Below are 26,175 nucleotides of genomic sequence, written 5' to 3' on the forward strand. Positions count from 1 at the left end.
CCAGTGTACAAGATAAACATACACACCCCAGTGTACAAGATTAACCTACACACCCAGTGTACAAGATTAAACTACACATTCCAGTGTACAATATTAACATACACACTCCAGTGTACAAGATTAACCATCACACCCGGTGTACAAGATTAACCATCACACCCCAGTGTACAAGATTAACCATCACACCCCAGTGTACAAGATTAACCATCACACCCGGTGTACAAGATTAACCATCACACCCCAGTGTACAAGATTAACATACACAACCAGTGTACAAGATTAACATACACACCCAGTGTACAATATTAACATACACATCCAGTGTACAAGATTAACATACACACCACAGTGTACAAGATTAACATACACACCCAGTGTACAAGATTAACACAAACATCCAGTGTACAAGATTAACCTACACATCCAGTATACAAGATTAACATACATAGTCAGTGTACAAGATTAACCTACACACCCCAGTGTAAAAGATTAACATACACACCCAGTGTACAAGATTAACCTTCACACCCAATGTACAAGATTAACACAAACATCCAGTGTTCAAGATTAACCTACACACCCAGTGTACAAGATTAACATACACACCCCAGTGTAAAAGATTAACATACACACCCAGTGTACAAGATTAACCTTCACACCCAATGTACAAGATTAACACAAACATCCAGTGTACAAGATTAACATACACACTCAGTGTACAAGATTAACATACACACCCAGTGTACAAGATTAACCTACACATCCAATATACAAGATTAACCTACACATCCCAGTGTACAAGATTAACATACATACAGTGTACAAGATTAACATACACATCCCAGTGTACAATATTAACATACACACCCCAGTGTACAAGATTAACCATCACACCCCAGTGTACAAGATTAACATACACACCCAGTGTACAATATTAACATACACATCCAGTGTGGAAGATTAACCTACACTCCCAGTGTACAAGATTAACCTACACTCCCAGTGTACAAGATTAACCTACACAGTCAGTGTACAAGATTAACATACATACAGTGTACAAGATTAACATACACTCCCAGTGTACAAGATTAACCATCACACCCCAGTGTTCAAGATAAACATACACATCCCAGTGTACAAGATTAACCTACACACCCAGTGTACAAGATTAAACTACACATTCCAGTCTACAATATTAACATACACACTCCAGTGTACAAGATTAACCATCACACCCCAGTGTACAAGATTAACATACACACCCAGTGTACAAGATTAACCTACACACCCAGTGTACAATATTAACATACACATCCAGTGTACAAGATTAACCTACACACCCAGTGTACAAGATTAACCTACACACCCCAGTGTACAAGATTAACCTACACACCCAGTGTACAAGATTAAACTACACACCCAGTGTACAAGATTAAACTACACACCCCAGTGTACAAGATTAACCATCACACCCCAGTGTACAAGATTAACATACACACCCAGTGTACAATATTAACATACACATCCAGTGTGGAAGATTAACCTACACGTCCAGTATACAAGATTAACATACACACCCAGTGTACAAGATTAACACAAACATCCAGTGTGCAAGATTAACCTACACGTCCAGTATACAAGAGTAACATACATAGTCAGTGTACAAGATTAACCTACACACCCAGTGTACAAGATTAACATACACACCCAGTGTACAAGATTAACATACACACCCCAGTGTACAAGATTAACATACACTCCCAGTGTACAAGATTAACCTTCACACCCAGTGTACAAGATTAACATACACACCCAGTGTACAAGATTAACCTACACACCCCAGTATACAAGATTAACATACACACCCAGTGTACAATATTAACCTACACACCCCAGTGTTCAAGATTAACATACACACCCAGTGTACAAGATTAACCTACACATCCAGTGTACAAGATTAACATACACACCTATACAACCCTGTGTACAAGATTAACACAAACACCCAGTGTACAAGATTAACATACACACCCAGTGTACAAGATTAACCTACACACCCCAGTATACAAGATTAACATACACACCCAGTGTACAAGATTAACCTACACACCCCAGTGTTCAAGATTAACATACACACCCCAGTGTACAAGATTAACATACACGTCCAGTATACAAGATTAACATACATAGTCAGTGTACAAGATTAACATACACACCTATACAACCCTGTGTACAAGATTAACATGCACACCTAGTGTACATGTACAAAATCAACATACACACAATAAGGAAACTTTGATCAGAAATATTCAAATCAGATTTAAGAAATAGAAAACAGATTTTTTTTTCAATGCATTTGTTTATTAAAGATAACATTTACCATGCCATGTGCATCACATGATATCTTGTATAACATTTAGCCATGTGCACCATGTATATATAGTAATTCATGTGTGACATGTTCAGTTTACCATGCGACACACAATATACAACACATGCCAACTTCAGCATCAACAGCTCCACCTACAGACTGATAATAATAAAACGGAGGGAGTGACCTCCCTTGTATACAGTTCATCATTCATTACTTAGATATACATATCTATATTCTCAGCATTTACATGAGTTATTGCAATTCAGTTAAACTTCCTAAAAAACTTAAAAAATGAAACACACATATATGAATTTCCCTATTTCAGACAAGTTTCCTTGTGAAGCTGGACTACAGTAGAGCTAACTATCGGCTGGTGTGCACTGGTTCAAAAACTTTGGAATGCTTGTCCAGACTTCATAAACATGTGGAATGTGATGATACAGGTAAACAAAAAATCTGCAAACATGTTTAACAGCATGCAAAGTCCTCCTGTATAATGCTTGTGTACTCAAGGTTTTTTTTTTGAAAATAAGAAATTGTACATGGACAAATTTTCATTATTGGACTATTGAAATATTTACTAAATCATAAACAACCAGTATATAATAAAACAAAAAATTGATAATTCGTGTCTGTTGAGCAAAATAAAAAGACATTATGCCATATCATTCAGTAGACCTGAATGTGGCAAGAGCCATAGTTGCATTTGTGTCAAAATGGCCCATTCTTTGTCATCTAGCACTCTTCCTTTATCACTATTCCAACACCCTGGTGGTTCATATGGCTTTTCACATCTCTTCTATATTTTTCAGATCATACCGAATTTCATTACAAGACAAGAAAGAAATGTTTATTTTATTTCATTGTTATTATGAAGTTTTTGTTGTTACAATTATAAACTTATTACTTCTGGTATATAATCGCACCATGACGATGTCCCTAAATCTTTTGCTAAGCAGTAGACTTGTAGGTGTCCAATATTGGTTTCAATACTCCCCCATAATAACAAATCACCATGCTTATGTCATCAAGAAGCGACATTAAAACAGTCATGTCATAAGTCAAAGGTCACATAAATGTAAGCATCGCAATGGAAGTAGGAGAGGTCAAATATCACCAAAAAGAAATCACAGAGAGCTGGCGTGGACGCTGGGAGACTGGCAAACACTCGGATTATAGAAAGCTTCAACGAATCACTCACACACATTCACGCACACATCACAAACAAATAAATAGGGAAAAAACTGTCGTATCTCCATCGCATTTCCATGAAAACTTCAAGACCTTGCACCCTATCAAAGGACAACTGCAGACATTGGACGATTTGCATCTGATTTTTTTTTGTAATGACTGTTCTATCTTATTCTTACTTATTAACTGCTACAAATATACCTACAATGTATGTCTAGCAAGCATGACTTCACAAGAATAGGTTTCACAATGAACTTATAATTCTCTTTCAAACAAAATCCCATTTGTATCAATGTATTTGGCAGAAAGGGGCCATGTTATGAAAATCTTTCTCAGTCTCTGGTCTTTGGTCCAACAACTTGAGCTCTAACATGATACATCTCGTACAACCTCTTATTCTACAAAAATCAAATTTGATTGGTAAATTTTCAGACATGCACTTTACTACATTGATTTGCATCACAACTTGTAAAAATCTCACATTCAAACTTTGTTTCCCCATAAAACAGGATCATTTCATGATGCTGGTATATTTACTTATTGCAATTCCTCACTGCGTATGAGCAAGTAGAATTTGATCAACACAAGATCACATGATAAGGTATGTCCTGTTTCATGACCTTTGCAGCGACACACCATCCTTCTTTTTTTTACTATTTTTAACCACATACACATTATATACATATATATATATGTGGGAGGGTATTTTTTTTTATTTACTTATTTATTTTATTTTTCTATTTTTTTGTAATTTTATGGAAAGATGGTGTATCTGTCATTCATACAAGCAAATTTAGAAATTAAAAAAAATGGTGCATTTGTTTTATACAAACAATTGAAAATCTATCTGTGTACCCAACAATCTGCAGGTAAACATCAACTCATAAACTGCTTTCAAAGGAAAAATTAGTCAGCATTACCTCCCTTTGAGTACAGTGCCCATTCCGTTATTGAGATGAGATCAACATCTTAGTTTTTTAGCGGAGAAATATTGACCCTCTTTGTGTCAACTTTTATTTAAAAAAACAAACAAATCATGACTGCATACAAAGAGGAGCAGATCAAATTGTGGTCATATGTGTTCTTGCTAAAGGAATGAAATTGCCAGGAATCGAAGATCCACATCAATTTCAAACGAGATATTTCGTCCAAATAAATAAAATAAATAATAAAAGGAGGACCAAAACATGTTAATGCCATATTTGTGTAACAAGAGTGATAAAACCTTGCTGTTGTACGACGGAAGGGAGGGAGGGGGGGGGGGGGGGGGAATATAAGGCACTTAATGCTGAAATGATGCTGATCTCAAATACAGCACTCTCATCCAGACACCAAATGTTAACAAAGAGAAACATGAACAAAACAAAAAAATCAGATAAACACCATCTATATATACAAAATTCATTTGGAACCACTTTACAAGTGATCCAATTATGCAGGCATTAATCAGTTTCTCAATGCGAGATTTGGATGTTATTTTAAAAAGAATCTGTCAATGGAGATGTACAACACGCCGTCACACAGATCTACCATAACATGACTCTACATGGTTTGTCTTACAGTAAGCCAAGCTAGCCTGGACTAGTCTTACAATAACAGTCAGTAAGCCAAGCTAGCCTGGACTAGTCTTCATGGAAAATCAGGGATGCATTTGCGACAGTTTTTATCAGTTTCTAGTTCAGATCCATGGGCATTCAGGTCATCATTATGAATACATCATTTGGGCAAATCACAAAAAAAACTAGAGTTATGTAGCAGAAAAATGTCCCCACCTACAGAGGGCCTGGTCAATATCAAGAACGGTGCGTGAAATTGTTAGATTAAAGAATAATTTTGTTGGCCATTGAAAAATCGTGTAATGCCCCATAAATACAGTGGCATGCCATCATCTTACGTAAATAAAAAAGTCAACGATCACACAACATTGCTCTCTATCCTGGCTGAAAGCCTGCAAACTTAAATTTGTACTATTTCAAATATGTACATGAAGTTCATGAATATCACATTCGTAAACATACAACCACGGCCATCATAAAAACAAATAAAATTTCGCCACCTCGTGACTCACCAAACATACACACAAAATAAAGAAGAAGTAAGATGGCAGACTCCCCTCGATCAATGGCGGTGATCTTTGGAGGACAAGTTGGAGACCTTTATAAGGCTATTCAAAGAATCACAGTCCGACAGCAGGCATGACCAGGTCCACTACAGCAGGGGACACAACTCTGCTCAACTCCAGGGCTATGACACTGTCACTTGGCTGTTGTCGTACTCCAAGATGAGGCGTTTTATGTGACCCAGTTTTTTGTGGAGGTACTCGAATCGCTTCTTCTGCTCCATGTATTTGTGGTCATCCTTTTGGTATTTATATTCCTGACGTATTCGGTTCTTCAGATTCTGTGATAAGAAACACAGGTAATTGTCATTACTTTCAAAATTTAAAATGCAATTTAACAATTTCATCCATTTCCTTCATCAACCAGTCTGAATTTGAAAATTCACATTATCATCAATATGAGTTTGTGAAATGTCATGCTCCAAATCTGGGCTATATCTAACTGCATTAACCCTCCTAACTTCTGCCAAACACTCAGGAGAGGACTGTTAACAGGCTTAACATCCCACCGAGTCTGCTAATCCCAGGCCAGAGAAATGCAATGTGTATCTCCTGCTAAACTCTCCCTCTAAATTTTCTTCATTCTCAAATCATAGCCACCATTTTTTATTTGGTATTGGAATTAGGGAATTGAATTATTTATCAGCCACACTGAAACAATTTTCTTACCATTGTTAGGATGACTTTTCAAGACCAAAGTAAGATAAGGATTATTTTCTAGTTTTAGTGGTGAAAATGATTAAACTTGTCTCCTGTGACTTGTCCTTTTCAAAAGGAGGTATGGAAAGGAGGGTGAGGTTGGGGTAGATGAGGTGGACAGATGCAAAATCTCCCTCTCAAGTGAAAGCTAACTAAGGTCATAATCAATAACCTTGGATAAGATTTCTGACAGGTCAAACAGACCAAAGACAACATGTCCTTAACATTTGATCTCAAGGCTAAGGGCATTAAAATCTCAATAAAACTTTTTGCCCTCTTGTTTCAGCCTAAACAATAACACTTACACCAACGAAGTCCAACAGAATAGAGAGGGGCACCTTTCTCCTACTGAACAATAGCCACGATGCCAGCTAACTCACATCAAACTCAGTGAACTCACAACTCACCTCAAACTCTGCTAAATCACAACTCACCTCAAACTCAGCTAACTCACCTCAAACTCTTCAGTTCCTGGTTGAGTTTGTCTCATTAATGTCTCAAGCTCGGTAAACTTCCTGGTGACCTTTTCGACATTGTCGTGCAAGTCTCTGTATTCCTGGTACTCTGTGTTAAAGTCCTGCTTGTATTTGGCTCGCTGGGGTCCGCTGGATATTGCTATGTATTTACTGCAGAAAACACAAAAATGAGAATTGCAGTCGAAGACATGTACTGAATACACAGAAAACAAAGATATTCAGAAAACATAAACAAGAGGCACATGGGCCACATTGCTCACCTGAGTCACCATGGCCCATATTTTAAGATTTTTCCAACATATTTGCATGATTTTTACAAACTTGAATCTGTACTGTCGGAATGCTTCCATGTATTCATGTAAAGGTAAACTTTTCTGGCCCAGAGGTTCTTGAGAAGATTTTTAAAGATTTTCCCTATTTATTTCTATGTAAAACTTTGATCCCCTATTGTGGCCCCATCCTATCCCCGGGGGTTGTGGTTTTAACAAACTTGAATCTGCAGTATGTAAGGAAGCTTTCATATGAATTTCAGCTCTTCTGGCCCTGTGGTTCTTGAGAAAAATATTTTCAAGTGACCCCACCGTTTTTTTGCATTTTGATTATCTCCCCCTTTGAAAGGGCATGGCCCTTCATTTGAACAAACTTAAATCCCAAGGATGCTTTGTGCCAAGTTTGGTTGAAATTGGCCCAGTGGTTCTGGAGAAGAAGATGAATATGTGAAAAGTTTACGACGACAACGGACAAATTTCAATCAGAAAAGCTCACTTAAGCTTTTGGCTCAGGTGAGCTAAAAAAGTGGCGTTTGGTTTTGTAAAATATAATGTGAAGCTTTCAACTGTTGTTTTTCTGCACTTTCTCAACACATAGTTTTGTTTACTTTATATAGAATTCAGTGTTCATTCATTCACAATCTTGTCAAAAGTTTATGGAAATAATACTAGGAATTCACATGGTTTGATTAAAATAACCACATATTTCCATCAACTATTTATTTTATTTGTTTGTCAAAAAAATTAAACAGGTATTTGTTTAATCCATTATAAAGATTTGTCAAGAAGAATCTTAGACAAAAGGTTGACAGATGTGCAAGTGAAGCTTGCGTACTGCATCATGTAGTGAGAGAATGACACCCTATAACTCTGCGTACTGCGCCATCTGGTGAGAGAATGACACCCTATAACACTGCATAATGTGCCCTCTGGTGAGAGAATGAAACCCTATTACTTTGCTTACTGTGCCCTCTGGTGAGAGAATGACACCTTATAACTGCTGATGCAGGGCATTAACCAATCATTTCAGGGTAATTGTAATTGACTTACAGGAAGTAGTCGGGAGTCTCTGAGGTGGAAGATGCTTCGTCAATAAAATCTGAAACGATCACAAATCCATATCAACATACAGATCAATTCAAACAAAACTCTCACTGGTAAACAACATCATTGAATAATATGCCACATCAAGATATCAATTATCAAAGTAAACTTTTAAAATTGACTCTTTATGAATAAATCCAAGTAATTGAAATTAGACTTGTATATTTCACTCCCCTATGATACACTTAAATGACAAGTATAGCGATCATTTAATAGATCCAAAGGATCTACTTTTAACGAGATTGCAAATAAAGTATCTTTAATAGACGGCAGTCGTAAAGACAGTCATTCTAATCCTTTATGACTTTTATATGTTTAATATTTGTGTAGAAATTGACACATTTGCTGACTAGAGGTATTTTTTATGGACTACATAAAGAGATAAACAGATGCTATCTTGGGTAATTGATCTCATAATAATGAAAATCAACAACAACAAAAATGCTGACACTACAGAACTTCAGGCCCTCACGTTGAAGGGGAAAAACCTGTTGCACATTCTTCACACATATATAATGCTACTATCGGGCATGTTAACAATGAAATATTAAATCTAAGGATCAATATCCAGAGCCTGGCCTGCACTACAGATCACAAATCGATACTTTAACATTTTATGAATGAAGTGCAGAGGATTATTGACATGAAAGTTAATTTCACTGGGTTTTTTTATTTCTTTGAGAATTATTGAATTACCATGGAACAATCCTTTTTGTGGGATCAAATTGCATGATTTTATCTAGATGAAATCATTCAAAAACTCTACATTGAATTTCATTTTGCTTCTCTTTTAAATGTAATAAACTAGATCTAGTCACACACATGGATTTCGGGGCCTTTACAGCTGATAGGTATTACAACCTATACTCCAAAATCAGCATTAAAATGAAACAAGTTATATGGTATTTTTATGATCAGCATTAAAATGCAACACATTATTAGGTATTTTAAAATGAAACACATTATTATGTATTTTTATGATCAGCATTAAAATGAAACATGTTATGTGGTATTTTTATGATCAGCATTAAAATGCAACACATTATACAGTATTTTTATGATTATTTTATGGGAGTAGATTACACAGTGTTTTTATGACTATTACAAGTCTAACTATATACGTGTAACCACATTTACTTTGCCATAAATAAAAATACTTTAAAAAATAATAAGATACGATCGATTCCCTACAGACAACTGACAAAACAATAATAAGATACGATCGATTCTCTACAGACAACTGACAAAACAATAATAAGATACGAGAGATTCCCTACAGACAACTGACAAAACAATAATAAGATACGAGAGATTCCCTACAGACAACTGACAAAACAATAATAAGATACGAGAGATTCCCTACAGACAACTGACAAAACAATAATAAGATACGAGAGATTCCCTACAGACAACTGACAAAACAATAAGATACGTGTGATTCCCTACAGACAACTGACAAAACAATAAGATACGAGTGATTCCCTACAGACAACTGACAAAACAATCCAAATAGTCTACTATGCAATCTAAAAACATAACATGAGGCCTGTGCGCTTAGAAGTGCTAGTCTGAGGAAATTTACATGACTAGTATAATGATGCATACATCTCGAGTAATAGAATAACCAAATATTTGGAAACGTCAAATGTCAAGGTCAAGGCTATGAATGTAAGTATCAATAAGAAGAGTTCTACATGCATCAAATTTCAAGTTCTTCATCTTTTGTAAGGCAAACTGATTTAGTAATTTATAAGTATGTCAAAGGTCATTATCAAGGTCACAAGATCCATTGTGTTTGTACTGAGGATAGGTCTTGTTAGATAGAATTCTCAAATGAAATTTCAAAATTCTACCTCGAGAAAACAAAATTCAAGTTTTTTAAAAGGCCAATATCAAGGTCACAATTCAAAGAGTAGCATAATGCAAAGAAAGGTCTTGTTACAAGATACATATGTGTGAAAGCCATACATGCTATGGTTATACCTGTTGTAAGTCAAAGATACAACCAATTGCAGCCTTCAATACAAAGATTGCACCCCTTCCAACAGAGATTATGGCATGTGCCGCTTACTACCATTGGTACATTGTAATCCCCATACAAAGGAAACACTGATTAACACCAATTACACCCCTTACCATCTATGTTCTCCTTTTTGTGGCTGCGACCATTCACTGTGGATTCTCGATTTTCCGCAGTTTCCGTCAATGCTGGTCGATTTTCTTTGCGGTAGTGAGATATCCTCTGTTTCTTCGAGGGCTGATTTTGTTCTGGTAGTTCACAAGGTCTTTTCTGTGAAGATAACACAATGGTTTGCATCAAATGTTAAAGTCAATACATCAGTTCACAAGATGACATTGTTTGTATAAAAGTAATAATAAGGACGTCAGCAGACTGTAAAGTTCTTTAATATAGGTGTTCTGTTTCTGGAGAGCTTGAGGTCAGAGTCAGACCTGTGTATTGTATGTGGGGTGAGGGTTAATTACCTGTCTTCTAAATGTGGGGCTGGCTTTGGGGGATGGTTGGGGTGACAGTTCATTATCGTATAATACTTGTGGGGCTGGCTTTGGAGGATGGTTGGGGTGACAGTTCATTATCGTATAATACTTGTGGGGCTGGATTGGGGGGATGGTTGGGGTGACAGTTCATTACCTGTGTACTACTTGTGGGGCTGGCTTTGGGGGATGGTTGGGGTGAAAGTTCATTATCGTATAATACTTGTGGGGCTGGATTGGGGGGATGGTTGGGGTAACAGTTCATTACCTGTGTACTACTTGTGGGGCTGGCTTTGGGGGATGGGTGACTTGTAGCAGGGGAAGACACTGGAGACAAACTCTGTAGTTTCCTGGGGGGAAAAATGACATATAAATACAACAGCTTGTGATTATGGTAAACATTAAGTCAATAGTTTAATACATCTCCATTTTACAAATATATTCACACAAGATCACAACCAACACATTCTCACCAAAACAAACACATGTTCAGCTTTGTCTGCTTTTAAATCAAAATTAAGTCCATGATGTCATTTCGACCTTGAACTGTGTAATTTGGTCTAACTACAATGTTTGAAATTTCCTTTTAACATGCTATGTTGTTCTTTTGAACTACCTCAGAAGCGATTCTGAAAATTTTTAATCAGCGGGACATCAAGGTCACCGAGTTCTCATCAAGGTTACTGAGCTTTTGACCTGAATGTTGTAACTAGACATTACAAGCCCTACTGTATGGAGACACAAAGGATTGCTGATGTCACAATGAAACGAAACATTAGTAGACATTCCAGGATGCTCTCTGATGTAATTTGTTAGTCACATCGAACAGAGACACCATCGGAACTTCCCCTCAATAAATACAGATTTCATAACAGGTTCTATTTCAGTATTACCAACATTATAAGAGATATCATCCTACAATATATAACTACTAACTGTCACCTTGACAAGACAGATGTAGTAGATACTATCACAGTAAATGGGAGTGCAGTTATTGGGTAATAAATCACTCCAGTGTGTATTCTCTTTGTAAACAGGATATATACATCATCCTCAAATGAGATTTTTCTTGATTATATCAGTATTACTGATTCTCTCTCTCTCTCTTCATATAACTTACTTTTTGACCAGTTCTCTCTCTTGGTCAGTATAGTAAGGCCAGTCAATCTTGACCTCGGAGAACACATGTTTAGACAAATTGTAACGGAGATCCTTCTGATTCAGAACAGCCAACTCCTCTAAATTAAACGTATTGTATTCCTTTCTGTCAGCATCATTCAAACCATCTACAAAATAAATCAACATCATTCAAACCATTTACAAATTCACACAGGTCAGCTCAAACCATTTACAAATTCACACCGTTCAGCTCAAGCCATTTACAAATTCACACCGTACTCCGTTCAGCTCAAGCCATTTACAAAATCACATCGGTCAGCTCAAACCATTTACAAAATCACATCGGTCAGCTCAAACCATTTACAAATTCACACCAGTCAGCATCACTCAAATTACAAAATCAAATCAAACTGGACAAAAACCTCTGTTAGTCCTATGATACTGGTGGATTACATTTATAATAAGATATACAAATATACTACAATTGGTAAAATTACATTCATGAATCTGAAGCTAAAACATGTTCTGCTCTATGCTTTTTTATCATTAAATACCCAAATGATCAGTGTATGTAATCGTAATATCTTACTTCATACATACATTTCATCAAGTAGTTACTGAACCGTTTCTATAGTTACGCTGTCGAGTTACTCTGTACAGTTACTATATAGATACGCTGTACGTTTACTGTGTAATTACGCTGTACACTTACCACACCTGTAGCAGATAGGAGTTTGTTTTTATGTTAGGGATTTTTTTTGGTCTAATACTTGACTACAAAATTTTGTAAACTAATAATTTAAGCATTAAATCTAAATCATTAATATTTACACTGTGAACAGAAACATACAGTCACTCTGGTGCCAGGTTTCTGAACAAAGCCCCAGGGCCTTCTATATATATAATATACATCATTTGTATTCTAAAGCAGTGATTTACAAGCAGTGTGAGAAATTGAAATTTATCAAGGCAAGTCAAAACCTCTGTGTGCATAATTTATAAATGATTTGACACGGAATGACCTACACAAGCTTGTCATTATGAAAAAAAAATCAACCCATGCCATTTACAAAAGACAGAATAAAATTAAATCTTTCCTAAACTTCCCGAGATCAAAGTGACTCCAATGGTGACTGCAAGCTACTCTTGCTAGTTTAGTATTTACAATTATTGGGTTTTTTTAAAATCAAAAATCTAGAGTCATTCCTGACCATGTTTGTACATTTTTATTAAAAGTCAGGACCAGTTTTACAAAAGGTTTTTACAGCTATGACCATGAGTATTTTCAATTGATCAAATATACTTCAATATATAAACATGTGTAAATTTCTCAGAGAGCTAAAATTCTGCAGCTAACATTTACCATGAATTCAATTTGATAAAAGTTCTTAGAAATTGAATAATTTGGTTTTCCGTGGCAAGACCCCTTATAAATTGGGCCCCTGAGTAATGACTGCACTATTACAAATGTCAGGACTGTGTGCCAGCTGTAGCACACACAACTCGGCTCCCGTGTATTAGTTGTAACACTGGAGCAAACAACAGTAATTAGTTGTCGCATTCATCCTGACACGTGTTACCCAAGGGATGCCCGTCACACAATCTGTATATTAAAAATCACAAAGATACCCCCCAATCTTATATTCTGTAACTCAAGATAAACATTATATTAAAAATCACAAAGATACCCCCCAATCTTATATTCTGTAACTCAAGATAAACATTATATTAAAAATCACAAAGATACCCCCCAATCTTATATTCTGTAACTCAAGATAAACATTATATTAAAAATCACAAAGATACCCCCCAATCTTATATTCTGTAACTCAAGATAAACATTATATTAAAAATCACAAAGATACCCCCCAATCTTATATTCTGTAACTCAAGATAAACATTATATTAAAAATCACAAAGATACCCCCCAATCTTATATTCTGTAACTCAAGATAAACATTATATTAAAAATCACAAAGATACCCCCAATGTTATTGCAGTGTCCCTATATACTGTAACTCAAGATAGAGATAAAAAAAACAAAAACAAAAAAAACAACCCAGATACCAATTACACTTATGACCCTCTATCAAATTCTTTTCATGACTAATTTCCTACTACATGTTTAATCATAAATCACAGCTTTACACAAATGGTGATATTGCTGCAACATGGGAAGGTGTACTTACAGCCAATATAACCTTGACCTATTTTTACAAGGCTGAACAATTCCATTTTACACAACAGCATCTGTCAGCAGAGATCTGACCCAGTTATTGTCTAATTACAGAATACTTTATCATCTTTATATCTTGTTTTCATCCCCAATATGTCATAGCTGGTTTGTTTGGGAAGCTGATTGACTAACCTTTCACCAGACGTAGATACAACTCCGGCTTTTTATAGGACCGAAGAGCGAGGAGATGGACAATTCTTTCTCTGCAAGATAAAAATTCAGGAAGATAGAGATTGAACAAATTCCAGATCATTGACAACAAAATTCTTTTCTCTCCTCCCTTTTCAACTGGAAAATATACCAGGCCTCAAATATCATGTATGTTTCATTTATTGCTTTATTTATTAAGAAAAGCATCATTTCTTAGGTAAAGCATTGTGATGTCATTAACATTGACAGCTTTTGTTTTAACTGCTTCTTAAAAACATAACTAGAAACTTATTTATCAAGTGATAAATTATAAAGAGCAGCTTTAATGACAAAGTATGTTACTCAGTTATAACTCAGTCCAGATTGTGTTTTTTAAAGTGCTAAGCAAAGCTGTTGTGCTATTTTGTCACTAAATAGATTTCTACTTTCGTTTTCACATTCCTGGATGAACGCCACCTACGACCTCATTTTCTGATCAAGTCCACCTCTCTACTATCTCCCTATGAGCTAACAGATAGGGAACCAGTCTAGCCTGATGTCTTATAAGGTTAAATGTCTTGTAGCCATTGCCGTTAACCATAGAAATGGTTGAACCAATCAGACGCAACCTTACAGAAAGTGAACCCGAAAGAAATCCTGATGTCTACATAAATGATTTATCAAGGTTGTGACGGATTGCAAATTCAGAACTGCTAATGAAAAAATATATACTAGTATAACACCTTGTTAATGCTGCGAAGGTAAACCCATATTTCATGTGAATGTCAGAATCCACACGCTTATCGCGATTTCGTAGTTTCAGTACTTTTGATTTATGACTCCTTAGCAGTTTGCAAGTATTAGCATTATCTGTACCAAGTTATGTATGTTCTCATCCAATAACACACAATGCTTTTATAATCATTCCTTAACTATAATGCAAATCTTATAACAAAGAAACTTGAGTGAAATCAAAGTACATACAAATAGTTACCAAGGACGGACGATTGATATGATTTCTCTTCTTCCGATATACTCAATAATCAAAATCTTAATTACTGTAATGACAGCATTAGTAAGATCTCTTTCTTTGCTTCTAGCCCAGTTAGACTTGTGTATTAATGATAGTAAAAACAGACATCACGCTTACAATGAATTCACACTTACACCTAAGTCATTTTTCATTCCATGTACTTTTAAAACTTATAATTAACTTATTGGATATAACGAACTAAGTTTATAACGAATCAAATTTGTTCGTCCTATAATCATGTTTTGATATAATGAATAGATTATAATTATATTGACACTTTAAAAATTGCATGAAATAATACATCTTAATTTTTGTTATTACACTGTCACATTGGGATGTCACGCTCCACTGATTCTCATACCTCATCTTGACATTTTTACCTGCAGATCCATAAAATTGTCAAATGATAGGGCAATTTTTTTTTTTAAAGTACAGCCTGTTTTTTATTTACTTACTTTTTTCTACACTGGAAGAATTAATTGGGGTTCTGTTACATAGTGGTGGTTTAACATAGAGGAAGGATTCAGTAAAATTCAGTAGAAAATGTATATAGTGTATATTATAGAAACCACACTCATTGTGTCATTAAAACAAATTTATGGGATACTTATACAGAGAATAATACTGTACACAAATGAGATGTGTTTGCTAAACAATGGACCTTCATTCAAAGGGACCTGGATTACATTTCTATGAGCTTCTTGAAACAAAGGAGCTAAATATGCTGTTGTCAATATCTATTTTCAGTAACTGTGGCCATACCCTTTGAACTCATGATACCAGACGAAATCACAGAGACGCTTTTCATAAGAGCATCAAAATATCAGATAAAATTTTTTTATTCAAATAGTTTGGGGGTTAGGGGGTGGGGGTGGTAAAAACTCCCACAAGTTTCTGAGTAAATGATTTTCTAATTTAATATTTGTTAATTATCTATCTTCTAGTTTACTGTTTGTTAATTATATAGTACAGAATTTTCTAGTTTAATGTCTAACAAAAATATGCATATTAGACAGTCCAAAACCTTTGACATACTGACCTAGAGGTCAGCTTAACCTGCCTATCAGGTAAAGGTGTTTATAATTATCAGTCAAACAATATCTTGTCTACCAAATGACCATTTGACCAACAGGTGCACAAGCACATGAGCCTCTCTTCACAGATGATTACATGTACTATTGATTCCAATCTTAAAAGTACAGGTGGATCCGTGACTTAGAAAAAACACAACTGCTGCACCTTTTGGGTTCCAACATAACTGATCACACATTAAAAACATACATGAAAGCATTTCTGAAATAAACTTGGGTTCTGACACAGCAATAGTAATTTACCTAAGGGGTGCAGCCATAACAGCAGATTTTGTGGTTTTCACGGGCTGACTGGAGGGGTAGGAGGGGGAGGGTGCTCCGCCTGTTGTCGAGGAGACTTCGTGAGGTGACTGTGAAGGACTGATTTTACGTGATGATGAGTTGTTGGTAAATGGGGAGACCACGGCCGTTGTTTTGTTTGTTTTTATTGCACTGGACTGAATGGGGTTCACTTTAGAATTATTGACACTGTGTTGTTGCATCATCAGTCGAATGTCTGCATCACGCTTTGCCTCCTGAATTCGATTCTTGAGATCAAATTCTCTTTCCTTCTCTTGGCGTGTGGGAGGGATGGGATTTTTAAGTTCGGATTCACGTTTTACTCGCTTGATTTTTCGGCCTATGTTTCTACCACTAGGCTTGATTTCCTGTGTCCTACAAGATAAGCAAATAATTCATTATTAACATATTCATGGATTATTTCAAACAAAAAAGGTTTACTCAGAAAATCGTTACGGTTAATGCGTTTTATATGGTAAATAAATGTCAATTTGTAATTCAAAATCATTTCTGTGTTGTTTTAAAGTACAACATAGCCAGTTAGCATTTAACATGTTGCTTTTATTACCATTTATATCTGTTTATATTTCACTACAGTAACTATGTTCCCAACTAAAATACAGAAATAACACTCATGCCTAGTGTACACAAATATCACAACTAAACTGCCAAATCTAGATCTTACAAACATACAGATCTATAAACATTTAGATTTATAAACACCTAGATCTATAAAGATTTAGACCTATATAAACATTTAAATCTATAAAACCTAGAACCTACAAACAAATGATGAAAACTAAATTTTATATGGGAGAGAAAACCTATGAAAACTCATGAGTAAAGCTTTGTTTTACACCTGGAAAATGCAAACCATCATGCACACAAATTTGTAAGGCTGTGCAGTGCACCAAAAATTTTGGTGCACCACGATTCATACCATTCAATTTGATTACAAATTCCGGATTTCGATTCAGTTTAGATTTTACATACACCAAAAACAACAAATATTGCATCCAAGTGATGTGCAGAACATGTGGATTTATAAGCACCACTCATATATTATACCAACAGAATATGGTCTGTAAGATCATTGCAGTTTATCTTTACATGACATATAACATTTCTGTCAATGCTGGAGTGAGATCTACATCGTAGTTAATGACACAGACTAAACGTTTTGACAGTTAATATGAGAGAGAAGTAAATCAATAAAGGAGAGATTTTCACAGACTCTCAATTGATAGAATTGTAGAATTTGACATATAAATGAAAAGAATATCATATACATTTTAGATTAGCTATAGATTTGATTAATAATCCAAAAATTATCCTGCACATTTATATTAGAAATCTTAATACACTGTCAAAGTTTTCTTTTTTCTATCAAATTTATAATATGCACTTATAAATCGATATGTTTACAAATAACAACATTTAGTAATACAAAACTTGAATAAAATTAAATTAAGTACGTTAATTTTTGTGCTGCCATTGAGATAAATTGGACCTAACATGAACAGAATCAAGAAAAACAAAAACAAAAATGAATTGTGCTGTTCTGAATCGAAACCAAACTGAATTAGCATTCATCCTCAATCGTCCCAGCCCTACAAATTTGGTACACATTATTCACACCACTAGGGCAAAAATGAAATCAGATTGACTTTTCATCCTTTTAAAATTCAGGATCTGTCGATCTGGCTGGTTTAGCGGTTAAAGTAAGACGCTAAGCTGGCAATCTGTAGACAGAGTGTTTATTAGAGTCTCACATCGACTTTAAAGTTAAATTGTTTCTAACAGTTTTATACTAAAGTTGCACTTTTTTGAAACAGCAGCTAAAGCCAAATTTTTAAAAGAACTTGATTGCGCACACACACATTCCTTCAGCTTTCATTCTCGATTACGTTGATGGGTGTCATCCCTCCTTAAAACCTAGATAATCATCTGAAACAGCCCTCTACACATCACACAATGAGAATATTCATGGTTTTCTTTATGAGGAAAAAACTTGAAAATACGGGTAGAATTCTGCATCTAAAGGGAGGTCTAGCATTAGATCTATAGAGACAGCATTGGGAACAGATATTCTAAAAACTGTTCATTAATTCATAAAATATAAGCCATAATTAACATGGAGAGTATGATAAGTCATCCATGTTAATTTGACCATAGCAGGACTTAAATTACATGTAAATGAAACTGCTTCACAACTGTCAAATCTAGAAATCCAATGAGAAAACCATCACACATAGCAACTGAAGTGTGACGACAATGCTCCATGCATGCAATTTATAGCTTATATTGTAGTTATGTAATAAGATCTGCTCAGAGAAATTCAACCTGTGATGCTGTATCACCAATCTGATTAAAATCATATTTTTGATCCACTCCGTTATTGTTATGTTGCTACACAAATAATAACGGGGCGGATCAAAGATCTAATTCTAATCAGATTGCTTTACCACAGGTAGACAGAAACAATAACGGGGCGGATCAAAGATCTAATTCTAATCAGATTGCTTTACCACAGGTAGACAGAAACAATAATGGGGCGGATCAAAGATCTGATTCTAATCAGATTGCTTTACCACAGGTAGAACAATCATCCAGACTTTGTCAAGGGAAGATCTCATAAAAAGGCAATATAATGCTTTAATGACTTCTTTCTAGTCATGATCAATATCTACTGCAAGTGTTGTAATCTGTGTATCAATTTCACACTCCAATTCTTATAATGTGTTTATAATATCAACAACAGAGAGTTGTGTATCAGACTGCTGTCATTTCAGAAGAAGCTGCATGTCTCTCCTGGAGGCCTAACCGGATCATCTCCAGTTACCTTGACCTCTTTCAAGCAGGTTCTATGCAGAATTAACAGCAGACACAATCCATAATACTTATCCACAACACATTACTTCCATGAATTCTGTTTTGTTGACTTAATACAAGAAGAAATATCTGGGGGGGGGGGGGGGGGGGGGGGGGGGAGAGACACCCGGCATTGTAACACTGGATCAGTGGTGAGGACAGTCTACAGCTGGACACCGACTGAGTGGACCGTACTCACCTAACTTTTGTCCACTCTTCTTGCGCCGTTTTCATGGTTTCTTTCGTCATTCTGAAAACGTCCGATGTCGCATGGACTGCAAGTTTGGTGGACATTGTGCCCATGTTGACAAGCTGTTTACCATTTCTGAAATGCAAAATCACATTCAATCAAATAACAAATGTACTGTTTAGCAATATGAAATACATGTTTACATCTCACACATTTATTTTTATCATTCATAATGAAGTCTGTTTAAAGACATTGATAAGAATGTGTTGAGTACACTATATTCAGCGATCCAAGGCAGGACTAGCGACCTCAGACAAACTGGATTATCTCCCCTCATACATCTGTCAACAACATCAAATTCAATCATATTCCAATCTTTTTGTCATGTTTTATCAATAAATTGCTACTAGCTGTTTCAGTTTTTCTAATATAGGATCCGAGTTTGTTTTACAATTCTTTTTATCATTTCCAAGCTTTACCCCCTACTTCACATGCAGTTTAATTCATAAAATAGAGAAAATTGCAGTTTAAAGACCTATATAGCAAGTTAACTATTAATTTAAAGATATATATATGCAGTGTAGTGCAACTGGGTGCTGATCATGTTTACACCTACAGGTGTCAGGTATGGATCCCATGTATGTGACCTACGCATGCACTTTCTAAATATTGCACCCACAGCTGACTTTTGCATGATAAAATGCATAAAAAAGTGATGACAGAAATTATTTTTATCAGGAGTTTTGACTGTCAACTGGTGTTTGCTATCAGATAAAGGTTAAAATTACTAGGCTTTCTCATTCAGCTGTTCAGCAGAGTACAAAGGGCCTCCACCACAGTGCATATCACTTAATAACGAGCGTGATCGCTTCTCATACAGGGTTTCTGTTTGTAAATGCTTTTCTGCAGAATTAATGTGTTCGATTCTGTGGGAATCATTTGAATGCATTTTTATGAATATTTCCAAAATTAATGTAATACATAGTTAATTAGGGGATTGAAGTTATTGTTACTATTATAGCCTTTGAGATGTATGTAATCTCTAGAAATAAATCATTAAGCGTTTTAACAATGTAATAATAAACGTTATTGCTGTCGATTGGTACTGTGTTACTGGTTCAATTTATTTCATTTACACTTCATTCATGAATTACAAAAAGGAAGTGCAATGTTTTGAATTCAAAACTATCAGTGCAGATTAGCACAATGAGTAATAAATTCAAGTGGACTCAAGGTGATGAACGGGCACTGAGTCCACTCAAGTGAAAACTCCCAACATATTATATGTATACATATAATACCTTCCAAAGTCTTTATCCTTCTGCGAAAAATTGTTTCTATAATAACTAATTTTGCTCACTAAAGCAATCACGATTTCTTAATTAAAATATGATTTCACAATTAACATTTCATCCTGAATGGAAGTGCAAAATGCATATTGTCAGTGTGGTCCGATCTAAAAAAAAAACAAAGCCCAAAACCAGAATGATTCTGTGGCCCGATAATTTTTACTTTTTCTGTGGCCCGATACCAGTATTTTTTTTTTACTTTTTCTGTGGCTCGATACCAGTATTTTTACTTTTTCTGTGGCCCGACACCAGTATTTTTTACATTTTCAGTGGCCCAATACCAGTATTTTTTCTTTTTCTGCAGTCTGATACCTGCAGCTAGTATATTTGATACTCGATCATGTCAAGTTGATTTTTTGTTCATATCATTTAACCTTATACCTAAAGATAAGTGCATAATGTCCTTGTCTGATGAGAAAAAAATGGTATGCATATCGATATTAACTGTATAATGTCCTTGTATGGCGAGACATACAAGGACAAATTCGGAGTCAATTTAAGGCACCGGTCATTTGTTACTGCCATAACATATCTACATTAAAAACATGGACTTCACAGTGACATCACATCTCAGTGCTCCCCAGGTAAATCCCAGTTCACCACTCAGGCAAGACCTTCCTACCAGGGCCTTCAAGTTGTTCTATATGCCAAGGCCACGCTTATACAAACAGGTGTGTGGTGCCTCTCTATAGACTGGAAAGAACGACCTCAAACTGGGTCATTCCAATTATAAAACAAATCTCTCAATGATACACAAGGGCACTACTAAGATAAATACAAGTTATAATTGCTTCTGAGCACTTCTCAAATCCAAATTAAATTGCTCCTGATGAATGGTTTTGTTTTGCACTTTGTGAAGAACACAAACAGTGCATTATCATCCAAATACAGTGCAACTTACATTGATATGAACTTGAGGAGGGAGGGGGGTGAGAACTTATTGCCTACAGTTCTCCTCTATTTGCTTTATAATTATAATTTATATGGCACATGAAATAGAAAGTAGCATCTATCATAGTGTACTATCGTTTTCTTTGCAAGTTTTACAGTATGTAACAGTAAAAGACATCCTACAGAACAAAGATGTTTGACTTGTTGCAGATTTAAGATGTAACAAGAGTACCACAAACAATACAACGTACACCTGTTAGACCTTCAGTAAAACATCTGTATCGATGACCAGAAAAAGTCCAAAAAACTATCTGACCTACTTTTAGCCCTAAAGTAGGTCATGGTGAACCAATAAAGTTGAAATATGATCTGATTATGTATTTCTCTGAGAGGGAGGTTGTGAAAAAATTTCAGGGCAAAACATGTATTCATGCATGAACCAAAAAAATCTGGAAAACTGTTTGACCTAATTTTACCCCTAAAGTAGGTCATGATGCACCAATCCAGCTGAAATGCAAACTGCACTTATATTCAACTAGTGACTAAACTTCAGGGCAATATCTGCAGCTGTAACAAAAACAAGGTTTTTTAAACTAAGTGATACTACAATCTTGGCCTTTGACCTTGAGAAACTAAAGGCATCCTCTGCTTGGCATAAGGGTTATGTGTACCAAGTTTGACTGTCCTAGCCTGAATAATTCGGTCTGTAACCTGCCTACAAGGTTTTCCTACAAAGTGATATGACCTTTACCTTGAAGAACAAAAGGCATGATAGTTTGAACAAAAGTTCGGTATGTATTTTGCCTACAAGGTTTTCCTATTAACTGATCCTACGACCTTGACATTTGACCTTGAAAAACAATAGGCATCTTCCTCTCATCTTGGTGATCAAATGTACCAAATGATAAGATCCAGGAACTTACAGTTCATTTGGCACTTTGCCAACAAGGTCCAGACAGATGGACAGACAAACGATGCCATACCTTAATATGTCCAGCCTTTGATGAGTGTATAAAATTGGGCCAATTAAGGCAATCGTTTCATGCCAACCATTCACAAGTGCGCATGCCACACCTACCATATCGTGCAGACTGTTCACAAAGTGGGCAAGCCACACCTACCATACCGTGCAGACTGCACAAAGTGGGCAAGCCACACCTACCATATCATGCAGACTGTTCACAAAGTGGGCAGTATCTTGTGTAAAGCGTTCCGTGCAAACCAATCATAATTTTGTGAAAACTGTTCATTGCTCAACGCAAACCATTCAGCACTCTATGCAAACTGTGTAGCATTCTGTGCAAAAATCATTCAAACCATTTCATGCAAATGGTGCAGTAACAAGCTTCAGGGTCTATGTGTGTGTGCTTCTGTATATGTGTGTGTGTGTGTGTTTCTGTATATGTGTGTGTGTGTGTGTTTCTGTATATGTGTGTGTGTGTGCTTCTGTATATATGTGTGTGTGTGTGTGCTTCTGTATGTGTGTGTGTGTGTGTGTTTCTGTATAGGTGTGTGTGTGTGTGTTTCTGTATATGTGTGTGTGTGTGTTTCTGTATGTGTGTGTGTGTGTGTGCTTCTGTATGTGTGTGTGTGTGTGCTTCTGTATGTGTGTGTGTGTGCTTCTGTATATGTGTGTGTGTGTTTCTGTATATGTGTGTGTGTGTGCTTCTGTATATATGTGTGTGTGTGTGTTTCTGTATATGTGTGTGTGTGTGTGCTTCTGTATATGTGTGTGTGCTTCTGTATATGTGTGTGTGTGTGCTTCTGTATGTATATTTGTGTGTGTGTGCTTCTGTATATGTGTGTGTGTGTGTGTTTCTGTATATGTGTGTGTGTGTGCTTCTGTATGTGTGTGTGTGTGTGCTTCTGTATATGTGTGTGTGTGTGTTTCTGTATATGTGTGTGTGTGTGCTTCTGTATGTATGTGTGTGTGTGTGTGTGTGCTTCTGTATGTGTGTGTGTGTGTAAACACACACATGTATGTAACAGCTTCATGTATAGCTGACAATTTCCCCATGGTGAATAGAGTCACTCTAATGCTACATGAAATATTCACACGACCACTCAACAGTTTCTCTCTCCTCTATAGCTTTACATTTCCTTTTGCATGATTTCTACTCCTACCACAATGTTATTTAAGGAACATACCAATGTATTTTGCACTTTCACTTTTATAATCAGACTTAAATAGGATTTCCAAATTTGTTTAGCTAAAGTACACAATTCCACAAAACATCAAGATTCCTTGCAGGAAAGACTCTGTGAAAATTTGAAGAATTTTATGTCATACCAAATATCAGCCATTTTAAATAGAACCTCCACTTAAAAAGTATGAGTGCTATTAATTAAATGACTGAATCATTTTAGTCATAATAAACTTAAAATTTAACAATGATTTTTTTTTTCCACATCACCACACGAGTTTGTAATAATGTCACGTTTAAACTAGCAGGATGCAGATGTTACATCAACTAACAGTGACTGCCTTGTTAACAGTATGTATATTCACAATGACCAGTTCTTTGTTATAAACTTTTGCTCTTTCATTGTTTTATATTTCTAGATATGAGCACTCTGACAATTACACACATGACCTTCCTATTTCACATAAAAGCTTACTATATACATAAGAGTATGACACACATGTCTAGTTAGCTTGTTTGTGTGTAAATTGTTTCACATTTTATCTGATAATGTTTTACTCCAATATAGAAATGTCACCAGCATCAGGTGTATAACAATATATGGAAGTTCTGTTTTGAAGGTCATGTCCAAAAGACCCGTACTTGACATTCATTTTAACAATGCAAAACACTTGTGACAGAGGAACAGTCACTACTTGTATCCTAAACGTCTCAAGTTTGATACCATCTAGTTTTTGTTTTTGATATTAAGGGGGATATGAAAAAAACAAAAACAAAAAAAAAACAAAAAAAACAATGGAAGTATGAGATCAAATTGGTCTACTTAAAGTAGAAGACAAGTTCTGAACAATTCTTTCTTAAATCTGTCCTTTGAATAGATGCTCAAGTCCATATTGATACCTTAATTTGTGCACTAACTGGATCCAAATCTTAACACAAAAATCTTACATTAATTGACAAATTTTCAACATGTTTGTGCATTTTTATAAATTGTGCAATTCAGAACTTGAAAATAAATATAACTCAGCTACATATATCCTAAATCAAAAACTGAAATTCCTTGATCTTTATATGCCTGAATATTCAGCTACTAGCTTAGCTGAGACTCTCCCTCTTGACCATTGCAGGGTTTATTTTTTATGTGGACGATCACCATGTTTATTACCCAGCATTCATCACAGCCACACCTCCCTCTCTGTGTGGCTCAAGTGGGAACTGACCAGTGATGACCTGACCAGTGATGAAGGAGACTTTGATGAGATATTTATGATGAGATATTTATGATGAGATATTTATGATGAGATATTTATGAGTACGTAGGCTTTTCTATCTTATTCTAGTGTTTTTCTGTGTAAAATTAATTTCTAATAACAATGGGTTGGGGTATTCCATTTCATTAAATTGGGTCTTATAAATACTCAGGTGTGTACTATATATGATGTACGTTGTTATAATAAATTTTGTTTTATCTTAATTGAATCAATCATCGCCTATTTTTAAGTCTGCCAGCAAGTGACAATTTGATCCTACAATAAATCATTCATATTATGAGTTGAATTACAATATTCCATATTTTTCTGGTAATTTTTGTCACCATGATTTTGACAACTAAACCAAACTTAACCGAAACACATTATTACACAAACATTAAAATAAAATCGACATACAGACTATGACATTGTTTATACATAGCACCATTCAATATAATTCTCTGCTTTAATAGGAAAATCCAATATAATCTTGTATCCTGTTATATCATTTGAATACTGAAATAGTAACCCAGACTTCATGTAACAAGACATCCTTTGGAGATTCTGACTCTGGTGACTTCCTGTTTTGATGACGACTGATTAGCTGTCACATCGTAACTATAACAGTGTGTTACTGTTGTAACATCATGACATAATGTGTCAGTATTGTAAATGTAGAAGTATATCAGTTCTATCAGAAAGAAAGCTGTATTGCCTCGCCCTATATATAGACCCTGAAGTGTACTACTACACTATTTGAACCATTCAGAATCCGTTCTTGGTAAGAACCGTTCCATTCCCACATCAAACTGTTTTGTTCAAATCGTTTAGTGTTCATTTTCCAGACAAATGCGTTTCATTCCCAGAC

The 26,175-nt window shown here is 35.5% G+C and overlaps 1 protein-coding gene across 2 annotated transcripts in view; it reads right to left on the bottom strand.

Annotated features, from left to right (window-relative positions):
- Window positions 1-2,339: 2,339 nt before the first annotated feature.
- The window catches only part of LOC125650130 (RNA polymerase II elongation factor ELL-like), a 45,190-nt gene continuing 21,354 nt past the window's right edge, over window positions 2,340-26,175 (bottom strand). Inside the window, exons 4-12 of one of the 2 annotated variants that reach the window (XM_048878109.2) lie at window positions 19,683-19,808; window positions 16,577-16,987; window positions 14,213-14,283; window positions 11,846-12,011; window positions 10,994-11,075; window positions 10,369-10,522; window positions 8,179-8,227; window positions 6,838-7,009; window positions 2,340-5,965 (exon numbers count right to left, since the gene is read on the bottom strand). In XM_048878109.2, the coding sequence (XP_048734066.2) occupies window positions 5,810-5,965; window positions 6,838-7,009; window positions 8,179-8,227; window positions 10,369-10,522; window positions 10,994-11,075; window positions 11,846-12,011; window positions 14,213-14,283; window positions 16,577-16,987; window positions 19,683-19,808 (1,387 nt within the window). In that variant the 3' untranslated portion in view covers window positions 2,340-5,809. Of the gene's footprint in view, window positions 5,966-6,837; window positions 7,010-8,178; window positions 8,228-10,368; window positions 10,523-10,882; window positions 11,076-11,845; window positions 12,012-14,212; window positions 14,284-16,576; window positions 16,988-19,682; window positions 19,809-26,175 lie in introns of both variants that reach the window. The other variant, XM_056167126.1, reaches the window with a different exon arrangement.

Source organism: Ostrea edulis, chromosome 5 (assembly GCF_947568905.1).
Source record: "Ostrea edulis chromosome 5, xbOstEdul1.1, whole genome shotgun sequence".
Classification (NCBI taxonomy): Eukaryota; Metazoa; Mollusca; class Bivalvia; order Ostreida; family Ostreidae; genus Ostrea; species Ostrea edulis.